The sequence below is a fragment of the Ctenocephalides felis genome, unplaced genomic scaffold (genome assembly GCF_003426905.1).
Source record: "Ctenocephalides felis isolate EL2017-DRISC unplaced genomic scaffold, ASM342690v1 CF-g0.4_SCAFFOLD_01886, whole genome shotgun sequence".
Taxonomy (NCBI): Eukaryota; Metazoa; Arthropoda; class Insecta; order Siphonaptera; family Pulicidae; genus Ctenocephalides; species Ctenocephalides felis.
In genome coordinates, this window is record NW_020538040.1 from 128,731,583 (window position 1) to 128,750,781 (window position 19,199).

General features: G+C 29.5%; 1 protein-coding gene across 1 annotated transcript; it reads right to left on the reverse strand.

Moving 5' to 3' along the window:
• Positions 1 to 404: 404 nt before the first annotated feature.
• On the reverse strand, positions 405 to 18,857 carry LOC113376040 (DNA damage-binding protein 1-like). The gene is made up of 20 exons (XM_026615970.1): positions 18,635 to 18,857; positions 18,411 to 18,559; positions 17,884 to 18,146; positions 17,469 to 17,674; positions 15,587 to 15,669; positions 15,247 to 15,400; positions 14,925 to 15,146; positions 13,255 to 13,538; positions 12,971 to 13,149; positions 9,695 to 9,858; positions 8,845 to 9,016; positions 8,562 to 8,705; positions 7,904 to 8,027; positions 7,570 to 7,792; positions 7,324 to 7,454; positions 4,704 to 4,832; positions 4,329 to 4,609; positions 3,697 to 3,845; positions 618 to 865; positions 405 to 536 (listed from the first exon to the last, which is right to left on the reverse strand). The coding sequence occupies exons 1-20, from the start codon at positions 18,693 to 18,695 to the stop codon at positions 450 to 452; spliced, it is 3,453 nt and encodes a 1,150-aa protein (XP_026471755.1). The 5' UTR covers positions 18,696 to 18,857; the 3' UTR covers positions 405 to 449.
• Between the last annotated feature and the right edge of the window lie 342 nt (positions 18,858 to 19,199).

Consider the following 19,199-nt stretch of genomic DNA (forward strand, 5'->3'; position numbering starts at 1 on the left):
TGCGTTCTGTGTTTCGTAAGTAGATACTGATTACAGTTGACGCGTCCACACGTTGGATGAAACCAAATGTGTTAAACAAATTAATTTGATTGATAAAATAACTGATATAAGTATTTTTAAAAGATTTGGAAATCATATTGATTATTTTTTTTTGTAAAAGCGAAAAATTTATTTTTGGAACAAATACCTAAACAGTTGAAATTCAATTTTACTAAGTTGATCGATTATTATGTATACATATAGAAAGTTAACGCAACTTGCCTTAAGGCAAAATTTTACTTACAACTAGATAAAATATCATTTAAGACCTTTGTTGCAACAACTTTGTGACATTTTATCAAGTACATAATAAAGTAATATTTGTGTAAATAAATATATTTAACAAATTCTGTATAACTGGTATTTATCAATTAATCAAATTCTTAACTTCAGAATCAAAACTGTCAATCTTAATGAATTCTCGTCAAGTCTTCAACTATTTTTACAATGTCGTCTACTGTAGCATCACCACAATCACCTGAACCATTATTAAGCATCTACAATATAAAAAATATACTTAATAGAATACATGATTTATAACACAAACATTAGATATGAGAATGTACATTATTTCATACCTGCAATCCAACTGCACACTCCCTCATTTTGTCTCGACTGAGATCTAAGAAACTTTCAATGAGATCACCATCTATAAAGCCTTCGCAAGGCTCTGGTTTCATTTCTGAATTGAAACTTCTCCAGAACGAATGATCGATCTTTCCAACAGATTTTATAACTTTTTTCAATCTTGATTGTAATGTAAGCAAAAAATCATAGAGTTCTTGAGATATCTGAGTCACTAAACCTATAGCTCCCGATACAGTGCCTAAAAACACAGAATAAGCAAGATTAACTCATCAATCTATTCGCCTCTTGATTCTAACTTGTATGAATTTTTCAAAAGGTATTTTATGATCTTTCATCAAAGCCAAACAAGTTATTCAAATTCAAGGTATTGGGTTGTTTGAATAGTAACTTCGTTTTTTATAGACATTTTGGAACGTAATTTTCGTACAATAAACAAATACTTTGCTACATTATGTATTGGCAGTTTTGATCGAACATCTTTTGTCATATTTCTGGTATTAGCATAATTCCGAGAATATATATTTTTTGGTCGCTGTTGGCAAAAAACTGATCAAAGTGCTTTTTGACATGCTGATTTGAGATAACGCGGTTTTACCGCCGAAAAATTTTTTTAGTGAACGGTACAAATAATGATCCGATGATGGCAGGTCTGGAGAATATAATGAATGTATTATTGGATCCCATTCAAGCTACAAAAGCTTTTTGCAATTGACCAAACTTATTTGAGGTCTTGCGTCGTCTTGATGCAGGACTATACCTTGACTCGTGGGTTAATTCTGACCTTTTCTATTACAGTATATCATTTAGTTTATCCAGCTAATGACATAAGGCATCCGAACTAACAGTTATCATGGAAAAGCTGAAAAATGAACAACTCCTTTAATGTCTTACCAAACATACTGCATCACCTTTTTCTGGCCAATTTCAGGTTTGCACCTGTTGTTAGAAGTTTCTTCTTCTTTGTTTCATGGGCAATCGGGTGTATTGTATTCTTTACATCCCATTTGACATTCCTAGTGACAATTCGTTTCAAAACCTGATAATTTTTAGGGCTTTTCAGAGGCGAATCGCGGACGCCAGTGCGACGACACACGTTTCTTTCATAAAAGCCATACATTAAGTTTCGAGGAAAATTCCAGACCTTTTGAGTGGTCATGAACTGTTGCATTTGATAAATTTTAACTCAATGGGATCTTATGTATTGTTATTCGCCAGTTTGCATCAACTAATGCCTTTCTCGCGTCTTTATCACCTTCAACCGTACTTCTTGGACTTGGTGCATCTTGGACATCAAAATACCAGGAATGAAATTTAGCAAACTAATTTTGGCACTGTCGTACTTAGGGCTTTCAATATCGTACTAAACTGTGAATGCCGGAATTCGATATTTGAAATTTGTAATACCGGGAGATCCCGGTATTAATACCGGCATTATCAATGAAAAATTTTAAAAGTCATATTTTTATTTACCGTAATTGTTATATTGACATATTAAAGTACATATTAATTATTTTATTACATAGAGAATAGGAATTGAACCATGAACCATTATATATTAACCTCTAGGTTACATTTTACATATAAAGTAGGCTCGTATGGAATTATATATTTAAGGAAAAAAACAAATTCAATTAATAACTTATATTTTGTTTATTAAAATATGCTTTTAAAAAATATAAACAATTGATTGTTTAATCTTCGAGCGAGGACCGAATTTTAGTACAAATATAACAAGCCGAAAACCTTTTTCTCATTCTACATTTGTTGGCACAATTGTCATAAATAAATAATCCGAGTATATTATTATTCGATATGAATTAGTACTTAGTATAGTGTATTTAGGTTATAATCAAATCATAACTACCTATCAACACATCAAAAAGACTTATAGATTAATGTATTTTCTGATTGTCTAATAAATTAATAAAATAATTCTATATGAACAATTTCTAAGAATCTGCAACGTACGCATAAGAAAGAGGTCATCCACCACCAAGACCAATATTATCATTGATTACCAAACTGTTTATCACTCGATGGCTTGACTTGTAAATTTTCGTTATAATGAAATAATAAATAAATATGAATGATAGGTAGATATACAATATAGATAATTATAGAACAATATAGATAACGAATTAGATATGAGGACAATTGCATAAGTTTATTGCATAAGTTCAATTTGTAACAAAATACTGGTAATTCTGAAATACCGGTATTTTTGTATAAATACCAATATTGAATACCGGCCAAAAATCGTCGGGGATCCCGGTATTGTAAGCTCTAATCGTACTATCAACACGTCATTTCCGTACACACCGGTTAATTTCATTTTGACTTAAACAGTATTTATACCTTTTCTACAGCAAAAGAGTGAAATATGTCAAAAATGCTGCTTAATTCTTTCCGTATTCAAAGTGGCACCATCCAAAAACTACTGTGTGTAATTGATTAAACTTTTTTTTTTACACACAAACTTTAAAATATAAGTTTTCAAATCATATAATAATTATAGGGCTTAAGTGTGATGTTTGGTTCAAAAAAATATAGTTAGATTCTAGTGATAAAAAAACGTTTTAAAAAAATATATATATATTTTAAAATAATATTAAAACAAATAAAGTGTTTTTTCGAACAACTTTATAGTATTAGATGTAATAGATATGAATCACATCTATTAGCATAGTTTTTCATATTAGTGTAAGTCACCTCATAAATCCGACCATGAGTAGAGAATTCTAAAACCATTATCAATTCTTTAAACTTTTCTCCTAATAATATTACAAATATCCAAATTTACGCTTTGCCTGATTATGAGAAAAATAGTAATATAATAATTCTTAAATAAATGATTTTAATAGTTAAAAATACCAAATTTCATCAATTTGATAAGATATTAAAAGGTAATTGTAAATAAAAGTACATAAACCTAATACTCACAATATAAAACATATAATAATAATACAATGAATCAAATATTAATTTATCTAATGATATATTTGACAATTGACTAATGCATTATTTAGCTCATTTAAAACTAAAGGTTTTTCTCATTTTTAATCTACTTACCAAATAATACACAACCCGTTGTGGGTGTACAAGTTTCACCTCGATTTTGCATAACAAGTGATCCATGCCTGAAGACATTCACCATATCACCGAGATGGAACTGTGCAGTGTCAGACATTTGTTGTCTTTCTTCATCAGAAGCAGCAGCACTACAATAACAAAATATTGGTTAAATATTTATTTGCAAACATACTACCCATTAAGAGTGTTTTTTAATCAAATTATATACTCTCATTAGGCCACACAAAACTATTTATAGTTAAAAGTAATTCTTTAATATTATTTATAAATATGATTAAATTAATGTATTTCTTGTAACTTTCAAACTGTCCATATAATGCAAATAAAATGTTTATAAAATTTGTAAATTTGCAACTCTGCATACTTCAATAATGCAATTGATAAAAACTTGATTCCAAAAATTTTAAACCAATCAATTAATATAAATCAGATATTTAAAAATTTAGTATGAAATTCAGTACTCTTACATAGACTAATAAAGAACTGGTTATAATTGTGATTGAGCATTATTGATCATAACTTATTATAAAGTTATAATTTGTTAATTCATGGCATCAAATTGTTTTAACTATTTTTAGTTGTTTACAAAAATTGTTATTGTTAACTGATACCTGTCCTTCTGGCAAACAAATAAATTTTGTCCATTTTCTGCTCCTAAGAACGTATCGTCATCTAATATTTCTACACCAGTCATCCAATTTGGGTCGTAGTCACGAGCTATTTCTTCAAAACTACCCTCAAGTTGCTTATATTGTAATAAAGTCATGGATCTCATTAAGTCACCTACCAGAATAAAATCTCCTTTTGTTTTTAAGTACAAGGCTATTATGTTATTAAAATGGCTACACTCGAGACGTAATTCTTTTTCTGCTGTCCATTCAAATAATCGTACCTGACAAAGAAGATTGAAGATATTATAATTTTGTATTTAGTGATAATTTTTTATTATCATTTTTAAATATAAATTTCTATTTATAAATACTCACAGTACTATTGATAGTTGTTAATAACTTTCCATTAAATTCAACTAATGTATAACAGGCTCCTTTTAATTCCTTTTCAGCAATTAGATTTATTTTTCCATCCACATAGTGATACATTAAGATTCTGCCAACCTGCCAGTAGTATAATAATTAACTAGATGTAAGTGGCATTTTGCCTTAAAGCAAGTTGCATGAAAATTCCGAGACGTGTAAATAAATAATTGACACGATCATAAAGAATAAGATTTAGCTATTCAAATAAAATATCAACAGTTAAATTCGAAACTAAAGTTTGCGTTTTCACTAAAAACTAATCAATGCGATTTTCAATTGAAATCTATCAAACAAACTTATGTGCTATCTGTAATTGTATTAATTATAGTGCACGAAAACGTCCTGTTATTCCAACCTTTAAAGAATTTTTATAGTCAACCACTTTTCGTAGGACTATTGTATTTTATTGTGTTCGTTTAGACCAAAGATGAGCAACCCGCAGCCCGAAGGCTTTATGCGGCCCTTTAAATATTTTTCTGCGACCCGCCAAGCATTTCTAAAATAGAATTTTATTTTTTTCATCAATTTTTTTTCACCAATAAATTAAATATAATGTATTATTTTCTTGTTTCATTAATTTATGATATATTTATTTAAAAATTGAATTGATAGTTCATAGTTTAGACTATGAACTTTTTCGCCATGTTATGTTTCATAAAAAACGGAAAAAGAATTGTAACGGCTAGTTGAACATTACCAAAAACTAATCATCATTTATCTGCAATATTCCCGACTAAGAATTTTCAGTTTTTAAATTCCCAAATTAGGTTGGGGATTTTAGCCTAGAACTTAACGAAAACTTTGCCTAGATGAAAAATGTTACACTTATCTGCTGCTAATTGTGACGAAACGGCTCAGCCAATTGTCCCGATAATTAATCAACACAAGTCTTTCGAATTTCATTGAATGACTAAATTTTTAAAATCAGTGCAGCTGTCTTTGAAACGTTGACGAAAGTCAAATTTCGGTTAGCATAATAACACACATACTTCTTGAAATTTTGGTCCTGAACGATTCAGAATGACTTGAAACGCTAAGAAAACGAAATTAACATATAGGATTTTCCAACAAAAACATATACTTCTTTCGGATTTTAATTAGTTTGTTAATTTAACCATAAATATTGCTTTGATATTAAAAATGAAAACGAAACTAATTTCAAACTTAACAAAATATTATAGTAAATTTATCATAATTAATGACCGACCAATAAAAATTTCAATAAATTGTCTTATTAAATGTTTAAAAAACTAGTAGGTATCGGTATTTTACCTCGAGGCAAGTTACATGAACTTCCCGATATGTGTAAATAATCGATTTAATCAATAAAAAATAAATTAATTTATGAGTGATTAAAAGCATTCCGATTGAATTTATTACACATATTTGAAAACGAACGAACACATTAACTCGCAGTATTTTCTAAAAGCAAATTTTCAAAAATCGATCACTTTTATATTTGAACTAGTTTCCGTAGGACTTTAATGGCTTAGTATGTTCATTAAAGAACCAAGTGCTCTATCATCATACCAAGTAAATCGCCTAATTTTAATTTTAACAAACGTCAAAATACTACTCATTTTCAACAAAAAAAGTTCCATCAAAATTAAATTTTTTTTTCAACAGTTAACAAGAAAATTTTCACCTAAAACTAATCGGTATCATTCCCATCTAATATCTTTCAAACAGTTTTTATTTTTCAAAATCGATTCGGTAGTATGTGCTTAAATGTGGACGAGAAGATAATCCACATCGAAATACATCGATCGGCTTTTAAATTTTTAAAATCGGTTCAGGCGTTTTTGAGCAAACGTCGATGAAAGTTCTAATTTTGACAAACGCCAAAAAAGCGATACTAAAGTTCTGCAAATTTTGACGATTTTTTTAAATTTAAATTAAAGACCGTAATATTTTAGTATGATCTATAAGACTATGTTATCTACCATAAAAAAATCTGTTCACATACACGCACACACATACTTTTTGCAAATCTGGTCTCATTCGATTCAGAATGGCTTGAAACGTCGAAAAAACATAAAATTAGCGAATCGGATTTTTTTATGAAAACATAAACTTCTCCTTCGAGAAGTTAAAAATTGGTAATAAATTTCAGTGTTGATCATGCAATGACCCACAGATTAAATCAATTTATTCTGGAAAACTAACTATCCAATGCTACTAGAAACAAGTAAAAACTCATTATATTAGATAAATTCTCACTTTTAACCCGCCATTTATTTTACAAATCACTATAGGAGAAGCTTACAATTTTTTTTTCTTTTCTACAAATCTTTGGATATTATATTCCATTAGGTCATATTTTTTCAATGCATCTATTAACATGCTTAAAATAATTTTTGATATAAGAAGGAATAATCTTCACAATAACTACAATTATTAGAAAATCTTATTTAAGCAATCCAGATAAACAATTTATTAGTGATTAGTTTTAATTAGCAAATAAAAACGATTTTGTTTTAATATTGCTCCAGTATCATATCAAAAATGCTCAAAATTATATTGTTAAAAAATTCATAGAAAATACAATATTATAACAATATTTGATTACCTTTGGTTCCGAATCTTCAGGATTTACAAGTGCAGTGCCAACAATGAAATAGGTATTCGGATCATCACCCAATTTTGTGCTGATTAACGATAATGCAGATTCTGTTTGCATCAACTGCTGTGCATGGAGCACTGTGAAAAAAAAACATATTTAAATTGAATTATTTATGATATTGATTTTCACAAAAATATATGTTGATAATGTTCTATCTTTATCACATATTATTAAGAAATATTTTCAACCAACCTTCAAATGTATTTTGATCCAATATCAAAAGATTATTAATTTCGACTTCCTGTCCAAATTCAGCATTTGGAATTCCTGCTCCAACACCTGGTTTATTTAGGATTAAAGAACCCATTGTTGAACAATGTGTTATATTTTGGGCTTGTGTTGATGCACTAGCTCTGGTCGGTGTGAGACCGTTTGAATCCGCAACATCTACCCTGGTTGTAAGGACACCAAAAGTCTGGCAAAATATTATTTGTCAGTATAGTATGTATATAGACAAAAATATGATTTATTTGGTAATTATTTGTATATTATTTAGTAATGTTAAACAATTAGAAAAATGTTATACCTGTGAAGATTCTTGGTAAGCAATCTTCCTAGGTGTTTCTCCTAATGGCACTGTCCGTATATGAAGTTTTTGGATCTCATCAATTGTTCCAATAGTTATAGTACTATCTGTAGCTAAAGCCAAGCTAAAAAAGCAAGAAAAAAAGGATTAATATATACACATTGAAAATAAAACTTAAAAAATATATATGTGAAATATAGATTTAAAGGCAGCACTATTATAATAATATCTATAGGATAATAAATACAATATTTGAAAACAAAATAAATGATTTTTTTTTTAACCAATTTTAGCACATATTTTATTTGTTTAGAATTTTTTTTATTTCATATTTTATTTCTATCGGACAAAAGATAGCAATACAAGAAATATATAAATGCACAATACTAAAAATATACTAAAAATTCACTGAACACACTAAAAATAGTTCATTATTAACTTCTTGGAGAAAAAGTTTGTTTCCGCTGGAAAATATGAATTGCTACTTCGATGTTTTGTAGACATTTTCAAAGGTAGCCAAATTTCAGTTCATATTGATTGATTATGTCTTTTATATACACATTTCGGAACAGTAGCAACTTTCCTTGAGGCAAATTGCTACTTACAAGTAATTTACCAAAAAGTATTGTCAAATATTAAATAAATATATAAAACAAACCTGTCAGGATATGCATCAGTGTTAAATGAACACATATGATTGACTTCCTTCATATTCACGTTTGAAAAAACTAACTTATGATTTGATGAATATATCACTGTTGGTCTATCAGAACATGCAAATACATTTGTGGTAGAAAAAGATCTGCAAATAAAAAATGATAGAATGACGAAAATTTATAAAATTAGATATAAATACCCTAGATAATGATTTGAAAACAGCAAAAAAATGGTTATCAACATATAACATTTCTTATATATTTAGTACAACATCATCAACTTACTTGAAAGTCTTCAACACTGTGGGCTGTGTACCAAGCGTCACTTTTTTCTTGTTTGTCAATACTCCGGAGTCTGAATCCAAAAAGAAATACTGCATTGATCCATCTCCCAGCGCACAAAGTAAATAGTTTATTCCTTCAAATGATGCCATTAATATAGATCTTGGTATGATTTCTGAAAAAATAATTACGCAAGAATTAACAGTTTTTTTAAGGGAAATAACTATTTTAGTTAAAATAAGTTTTTAACTTATACTAATACAAATTAAAACAAAATATTATTGATAACTATAATATATTTTTCCATAAGTTATTCTTTATTATTAGCCAATATTAATACTAAATAGTTCAGTTTTACTTGTAAATATTTGGATAATTAGTGTATGGATAATATACTCATGGAGTTCTAATCACAAAATAATTGGTTGTTTTTATTAAGAACAAGAGTATTAGGGCTTGACATACGCAGAAATATCAAATTCAATTTAAATTTAAGAAAAATATCATTACATTAAATGGACAAACATCTCATGGGTTAGTTTTATTCAGATAATAATACTTAACCATTCGTTAAGCATACTTATGAATAAAAAGAAACACAAACTACAATTATTGAAATTTTAAAAAAAGCAGAAAGCAGTGAAATAAAATACCAATTCTTAGTCACAATTGGTTAAAAAGGTTAACAAATGCACCAATACATGGTTAACAAAAAGCATAAATAAAATAAAAAATTACAATATAAGGCACTAAAATAATTCCAGTGATCACACAACAAATTTATAAACTATATATCTTTCCACAATTTGGATGTAAAACTCCTAATGTATTACTTTAATATTGATTATCATACCTCCACCCAATTTGTGATGATACAATTCCTCCAAATTTGGAAGCCGCAATATGATTGCTGAAATATCTGTCCACAGTCCAACCGCGACCAGTTTTGATTCATCATTAGTATCAGATAATGGTGTTATATCTAAGCAAGCAACTTCATGCTCCAGAGTAACTTGACTGTTGACAATAAGATATATATATATATATATATATATATATATATATATATATATATGATAGATTTCTTGGAGGCGTAACATCAAGTAAAAAAAAAAAAAAAGTAAAGATTTTTTTCAAAACATCTTTATTTTTCCATACGTTTCGACGTAAAATTCTACGTCATCTTCAGTGATTTTGAATTATTTATATTATCACTAACACATCACACACACACAATTGATTCTGTTTGGCACTGGCCTCGGATGCACATGTATTACGTATAATATTTTATTTAATAATCACTTTTTATCTTTTATTCTTTTTATTAAAAAAAGAAATTACTGACAGTTAGTGCTTGTCTTTAATTATTAATCTGTACAAGTTATATTAATATGTGTTAGTGATAATATAAATAATTCAAAACCACTGAAGATGACGTAGAATTTTACGTCGAAACGTATGGAAAAATAAAGATGTTTTGAAAAAAATCTTTACTTATTTTTTTTTTTACTTGATGTTACGCCCTCCAAGAAATCTATTATACATTTCAACATCAAATTTAAACATTTTCAACATATATATATATATATATACAAACGGTTCTCATATTTGTTCCCGTTCGGTTCTCGAAAAGAAATGAGACAAAAATTCTTACAAAACTTATTTTGCTCATATATATTTATGTTTATCACAATAATAGGAAAGTTTAATAAAAAATAGTTCAATTGTAAAATACAAATAGTATATCAAACAACGCCGCATAAATATTTTGAACAGGTTTAACATAAAAGCACTATAATTTCTATAAAATATTCCAAATAAGATTATGTTCAGGATCCTAGTAGTTGAATTTTCAACAAAACAATGTTGTCACCCGCTGAACGATTATACCTTAACCAAGTTTTTACATAATTATCTAGTTTAAATAATTGATGTGGTGGACCATTCATTTTTATAAATAGAAGATTTGCTAGATTGTCAATGGCTTAACGTTTGGTACAACAAATTTGACACGTTCCAGAAGTTCAGGCACATCTAAAGCACCTTTCACAATATTTTCTCCATAGCAGAAGATAAGGTATTTTCTTCTAGCATCGAGTGGCGTAATGTTAAGATGTTGTACATTTGGAACCGACTTACCTAAATATTGTTATTGTATTTGCGAAATCTTACATGATTGACAAATTTTTTCTTAATAATATTCATATTACTGAATCCGCGCTCACACTCTGCGTAACTGCACGGTACAATATTTATATGTCGAATTAAAATTTCTATATCTTCAGGAATTACTTTACTTCCAGTATCAATATAATCTCTAAATGTATTGATAGATCGCATCAGTGATGTTGAATTAAATCTGATACATAATGACTGGATTTCATTTTCTCCATAGCCAATTCCAATATCTGCTGGCCACTGCGTTATAACTAATACTCGAAATTCACTTATTAAATCATTTTCTCTGTGTAGTCTTCTAGTAATATTATTAATTAGACTTACAAGAAATTGATTTCTATAAATAATAGTGAATTTTTTATTATCTGTTAAAGTTAATGTTTCTAATTTTGTCACTTGAATAGTCTCTGATGCTTCAAAGCGTTTGTATCCTTTTTTAACGTCTTTTAGTGATTTCAAATAGCGAATTGCTCGGCGGATTAACCGCATATATTATCGTGATATTTTTATTGTGTAACGCTTCAGACAACCGCGGACTGCTTGCATTTCGTCAAAAATTAGAAAAAAAATTCAGCAATCCTTTCTAATTTTTTTAGCTCAAAAATGATTTGCAGGAACGACGTTCAGGCGCGTTCCGGCTCGACAACACCACTGAATATGTATGTATATATATATATATATATATATATATATATATATATCTTGATAGTTTTTTCGACGTTGAAACATATTTCAAAGTAACTAGCAGCCCATTCGTCGAAATAAAAAAGGTATAAAGTATAAAAACTTTTATTTATACGTTTCGACACAAGATGCGTGTTATCATTCAGCAACACAGGACAAAAATACTCAACAAAAATTTATTTTAAAAAATTAAACTTATAACATATTAGAAAAAAACATTTTTTTAGAAAAAATTATGATTAACTAAAAGATTTGAAAACTAATTTGACTAAAAGTTATGAAATGTAACATTGTGAAGCAAGAAACACGCCCATACCGAGCACCATACTCGACTGTCAAGTATGTTTTTATACTTTATACCTTTTTTATTTCGACGAATGGGCTGCTAGTTACTTTGAAATATATATACATATATATATATATACTAGCAAACCCAACGAACTCCGTTTCGCCACCAGATGGTTTCGTGAGAAAGATGAAGAAATTTTTTGTTTGTTTTATATTTGAAAAGGAAAATTTTGATTTTATTACACAACAGTAATAAATTTATTTCGTTTACAAAAATGAAGTGTTTTTTAGTTAAACTTTTCTAAGTAAATAAAAGTGAATCCGCAAATTATCCGTTTCATTGAAGTGCTCTTTGGTAAACCACATTTTTTGTTTTTTGGTCTGACGTTAACACAAACAAAGCGGATGGTTTTCCAACTCGTGAACAGGCAACGTATAACTGCCCATGTGAAAAACAATGATTTTCTAAATAATCTATTTGAAATTTATCCCGCAAACACTAAGCAATTGGCCTTGCGACTTGTTATTGCAAACTGGAAATTGCAATCGTTTGAAGTCAAACAAAAGACCAGTCGGAATCATTGGTATGTCACCAAATCGCCAGCAATTTTTGATTGAATGGTGGAATTCAGTGCGTGTACATCATTATTCTTTGCGGCAAAAATTGCTCGTTGACATAACCAAGCATAATTCTGATAATTCTCACTAATGTCATTACTCGAATTTTTAATTACGATGCGTGAAGTTCCAGCAGCTTGCATTAAGGCACGATGCCATGCCATGCACAACTAATTTTCTTAGCTATAAACCTTGCGCAGCCCGAGACCTTTCCAATGAATGCAAAATTGTTGTAATCGGTTCGTGCGTTCTGGAGTTATTTCGTCAGGAAGGAAAACTCGACTTATTTTTATATATATAGAAGATATATATATAGATGCTATATTACTATATTGATTTTTTATTACTTAAAAGTACTGACCTTATTTTCATCAAATGTCCATCACCGATTTCTAAGTAATATATATCACATCTAGAAGCACAAACTAACTGTGAGTAGTTACAAGAAACTACACCAATACTTTGCCCATGAGCTGGTTTCCACTCTGAAACCAAAGAAGATGACTCAATCGAGACTAACCGAACTGCCTCTGTAGTAACCTGCAAAAAAAAATCTTGATAGATAAGCCACAAAAAACACAAAAGCATATGAAATTGAGACATTAATAATAGCATTCAATAGATTAGGTTTATTGAGTTAATTACTTGTATAATCTGATTGTATTTGACATTTGCGCAACAAAATGTTTGCTGATCGCTGACAAATCCTTGAATTTCAGTTTCTTCAACTTCTTCCCCAGACAAAGTCAAAATAGTTGTTTGACCAACAAATGACAAAATTAATGTGTCATGTTGAGACAATGTATTTTTATTGATATTTGATGTTTGTAATGCCCATATGCCTTTTATTCCTGACAAATCAATTGAAGCATGTTCTTGTATGCCTATACCATTACGTATTATGCGTAATGTTCCCTCTTTTAAGGCACCTATAAAAAATAAATACATGCAAATATTATTAATATCTTAATTTCTAACAATATCTGAGAATCAAAATATATATATATATATATATATCTTATTAATTAATATAAGAATTATATAGAATTTATATAAGATATTAAAATATATATACGATTGATGCATTTGAATTTTTAGTATAAGTGTACAGCATTAAAAGATTATTTTAATATTTAATTTAATTGAAGTTTGATCACGTTTTAAATATATATTGCAAAAGATATAAGTAAATATTAGGTGTGCAACTAAGTTCTCACTGTTTGTCAGTACATGGCTCTAGCAGTAAGGGTTGGTCGATTTTGACAAATCCAAAAAGTCTTGAATCAAGCTTAGACATATGGTAAACAAACTGCTGCGACACATAAGTGATTTCGTTTTTGCATTATATATACTTCTGGTTAAGTGAAGAAGTCTAATTTTATGCTTTACAATCGTCATTTGTAGGAAGTGTGGATTTCCTTCTTCCATTCGAAAAAAACGACAGCTCAAGTGCATTGAGAGCTACGGAAATGCTGCTCTGAGCAAAACAACATGCTGTGATGGGTTTCGTCGCTTCAAAGATGGTGATTTTGATGTTGACGACCGCCCTCGTCAAGAAAGGCCCAAAACCTTCAAAGATGATAAATTGAAGGCCTTGCTTGAAGAGTATTTGCGCCAAACTCAAAAAGAGCTTGCTTCAGAATTAGGAGTTACCCGTCAAGATATTTCCAAGCAATTGCACGGGTTGGGGATGATTCAAACTTGAGTTCCTTGTGAGTTGAAGCCAAGAGACGTCGAGCGTCGATTTTCGCCAGTGAACAGCTGCTCCAGCGTCGAGAATAGAAGGGTTTCTTCATCGCATCGTGACAGGTGATCAAAAATGAATACATTGCATCAATCCAAAGAAGAGAAAATCTCGGCTCTGTCAAATATTCACTGCGAAGGTTATGCTCTGCATATGGTCAAACCAGGTCGGTGTTATTTATTATGAGCTGTTGAAACCAAGTGAAACCATTACTGGAGAACAGTATCATACTCAATTGATGCATTTTAGCCAAGCACTGCGCGAAAAACGGCCACAATACGACCATAGAGATTTTACTGCATGACGACGCTCGGCCTCATGTTTCCAAGCCTGTTAAAACCTACTTGAGAACGCTCAAATGGAAAGTCCTACCCCACCCACTATATTCCCCAGATATTGCACTGTCGGATTTTTACTTGTTCCGTTCGATGGCACATTGCTTGGCTGATCAGCAGTTAAACTCATATGAAGACATCAGAAAATGACTTGATTCGTATATATGAATATGGATGATATGGAATTATACAAAATGAAATAAGGTTTTCAAAAGTGAAGCAAAACTTTTTCTTACCAGAACACGTTATAATTTGCCCTTGACCCTGTCTTTCTAAATCAACTATGCACATATCTACAATAGGGCCCAAATTAGTAAATGTTTCCATTGGTTGAACATAGGAACCACGTTCATCAGCAGTAGCTGACAATTTAACAAGTTGCGAATCTCCTAAATGACTTCCAATAAACAGAACAGCATTGTCAAGATAAGTGATACATTCAGGTATTGATATTTCACCTAAAAATGATAAAATCTATAAAATAACATACATGCATTGGCAAAACTTTAACTATTCATTTGGACATTTGAATTATTAATTTAAAAAATAATAGTTTACCTAATAATTCAACTTTCAGATCTTTCACATACGGTTTTCCATTTGACCTCTCTTCTGTTTCAAGAAATAACATAAATAAATGTCCTGCCATGTCCCCAAGTAAATACCTTGTTCCTTTTGATTCCACACGTGCGTAACATGTTATAGAACTTTGCTGCGTTATTGCAAATAAAGATATCAAATCAAATATAATTATCTAAACATTTCAGATTTGTTCAATTATAACAAGTATAATTTTTTGAGAATCAACACATTGTTTATATTTGTTTTACATATTGATCAGTAGTTTTACCTTTTTGTTTTGATATAAAAAACATTACAATTATTTATACATATATACCTTTATTATGGGTGGTGCTATAGCAACATAGCAAGTTCCGTCATGATAAACAATTGATTCTTGACCTATTACAAGTGCACCACCTAAAAATAAATAATTTAGAGCACAATTTTCTAAACAAAATTTATATATATAATCATATAAATAAATAAACACATATTGAAGTCCAAATATACAAATTATTGCACAATAATTTCAATCGAGATTTGTCCACATTTTCTTCTCAAATTTATTCAATCTTGTAGCATCTAAATTATTAAAAAGTTAAATAATTAAAATATATTATTGAAAGTGAAAATTTATATTTAACCCTCCGTCGGTCGGATATTTATTTACCTTCGAAATTTTCATATGTGTGCGTGTAAATACTAACATTCATGTTACAACACAGCAAAGAATATATAAGACACAGTTTGAATTGAAAATCTCAGAAACAGGACAAAGACTGGTTTACATATATCAAAACGCGTCATATTTCATACAAAACGTATGGGTGGTCTATACAGACCACTCTGACTGTTCGAAGTATAAAAAAGTTAATATCCTTATAATTATCCTTCTGTAAATTATTTCATCCTGATTTTTTCATTGATCGACAGCTAATGGAATTTTAGATAAAGTCAAAAAATTTCAAGTCGATAGGATTACTAGAAGTATTTTTTTTTTAAATTGATGTTGAAGAAAGTCTGGCCAGACCACCCCGACCGACGGAGGATTAATATCTTTACAGATCTTCTGCTTCATCTGAATGAGATAACGAACAAGTTTAAAATGAAATGACTCAAAATTTTTGATGATCAATATCTAGGTAAACTCCTAAATTGATAATTTTTGAATATGATCAAGTTCTATCATATTTTATCTTGCGTAAATGCGTATCTTTTATTATACTTCAATTACCAAACATTTAGATAACCAAATTGTGTGAACCAAAACCAATAATTGATATCTGATAAATCAATTATTTACTTGATAAACTTGCATGAAACTAAACAGAGGTAACCCCCGCGTAACACGGTACTACTATAACACGGATTTGCTCTAACACAGTTTAAGAATTGATGCCATTTCCCTTATAACACGATACTTTTAAAGCACGGTTTCGCTCTAACACGGTTTCAGACTTGAGCAAAACTCTAATAAAATAAAAAATATAGTAAAATCTATGAAAATCAAACTTTAATCTAAAATTAGTAAAATTGCAGCACAATAGCTCAATAAATGTGTGAAACTAATACAAAAGATAACTAATATTTCATACTTATAATTCGAGTGCGTACGTTCTATAGATAAATATTAGGCTTACCCGAACAATTAGTCTATTAGTCTTAAACAAAGATCCTTTGAATAAAATGAGCATAAAATTTTAATAAAGATAACTTTGCATGCGGTAAATATATAAGTATCTTTTCGCTAAAAGCAGCTAATTGCGAATATAATTTTTTTTTGCAAAAAATTATGCACAGATCTGTAGGTAGTACAAAAAACTGCTCAAAGGATGAGGATATCTTGCAAAAAAAAGGATAATGTTGGATAGCACTTACTAGTTAATTATGACAAAAAAATCATAATTCATGTAATGTATATTACTTCTTAAAAAAATTGATAAATAATAAACAAGATTTATTATAAAATCCTGATATAGAGCATGTTTCTTTGAATTCTTGGAACGTAACCCCTCTTTTTGTACTAGTTTTTTGTCCCGTATAACATATATTCGCAAAACATGCTAGTTTTTTGGAACGTATCTACCGTGTTGTACGGGAGTTATCTGTAGTGACATTTTCACAGCTTTTACTTTTTAACATAAAAGCTTCACAGCAATTAAGACTCTTCGTTGCATAAAATCAGCAATAGTATATTAACTATAACTGTTATTTACCAAAGGGTGAAGGAACAGGAATTAGTATGCTAGCCTCTGTTTCGACATTATCCTGACGCCAAGGAACTTTCATAAATTCCTTTTCCTTCAAATTTATTTCTAATGTTTTAATATGCCTCCCATTCATATCCTGGTGAATTACTATTAGTGTAGGATTAGCACAACCATGTAAAAATTCAACGTCTTGTACCTGCAGTTCGTCCATTCTGAAGAGTTTGATAAAATAGATAAGTGAGTAATACGTGCTGATTTGATAAGTGTTAGTAAATTCAATTGACTCTAATACTACGAATTAGTGAAAAACACCTGGGTAACTTGTTGAACCTTCAAGATTAATTATAATTATTAGTTTTCTAAGATATAAAATTGAATATGGAAAATTGCTTTATCAGCTGTTTCCAGGAAAATTTATTACCTTAAACTTGTAGCGCGTAATTCACTAGTATCTTTATCCAATGGAATAATTTTAAATAGTCCATCATAAAGTCTCAAGCCAATTACCCGTGCTTTTGGATCAATTACACCTAAAATGCCAGTTTCTGCCGGTTTTCCTATTTTATCCGATACATTGCCATGGGCTTTTGTTATAATAGAAATATTGTCTCCTTCTCGTACACATTCTAAGATCATAGCATTGTATCGAGAAGTCAAAACAAATATTAAGTCTTTTTCTTCTTTCTGAAAGTTGACACACATTTATACATTAAAACATCTCAAACTGGAACATAGTAGCCAGTACAAATTTTAAATTTATGTTACCTCCGCCAACATGCTTTATTATACATACTTCACAAGACAGTAATCTAATCAACATTTCAACTTTAAATAAATATGTTCAACAACTCAAGCAAATTCATAAAAATATGTTCCATGCACATTGATTAAAACTAAGCTATATTGCGAATAAAAGCCGGTATAGATCTACTGCCTTGCACAAATTACCTCCGGTCGAAATAACTTCAAAACCGATATTTTCCCATAAATTCCAACTTCTTTCATAGGCTTCAAACCTTCGGGAGTAACCAAATGGACTTCTAATCGTGTGTTTTTAGCAATAACAAGATTTAAATCTGTTGGTGAAGTGAAATTTCCTAAAATTGATAATGAAAATATTAGGGTTATCTGCAGCAATCTTTATTAAATTTACCAAACACACGAATGTTTACCAGTGACGCACGCTTTTACGGCAGTAGCTTTTTGAGCCGTAACTACGTAATGACAAGCCATTATTTTGTTTGTTTACCACATGAGATTTCTTTAACTTATTTTATTAAACTTTATGTTTTCTTCTTGATTCTTTCACAACTATGACCATAGATATAAATAACGTAGAGTGATTTTATTACAAACAACAAATTTCAATCTTTAATCTTTCAGCAACTTCACCGAGCTTCAAGTCACGGATAGATCTTGTAGATGACGCTGTAAATAAATATTTATATATGCTAATCGAAAACACTTTTTCACCAAGAACAATTTTGGGTAGTACTTATAAAAATAAATTTTGTAAAAAAACATAAAACTGTATTCAAAAATTGATCTTTTATAAAATCGATATGTCATGACGATTTATTGTATTTTGTTTTCTCTCGCCGAAGACAACCACAAATTCATGGCAAATTCGTGTTGCCATAATCGATTATGGTTTAAAAAAGATTGAGTTGTGAATATCGGCCAAGAATAAATTAACAATTAACCAATTAATATTCAAACAAAATACTAAATTAAATA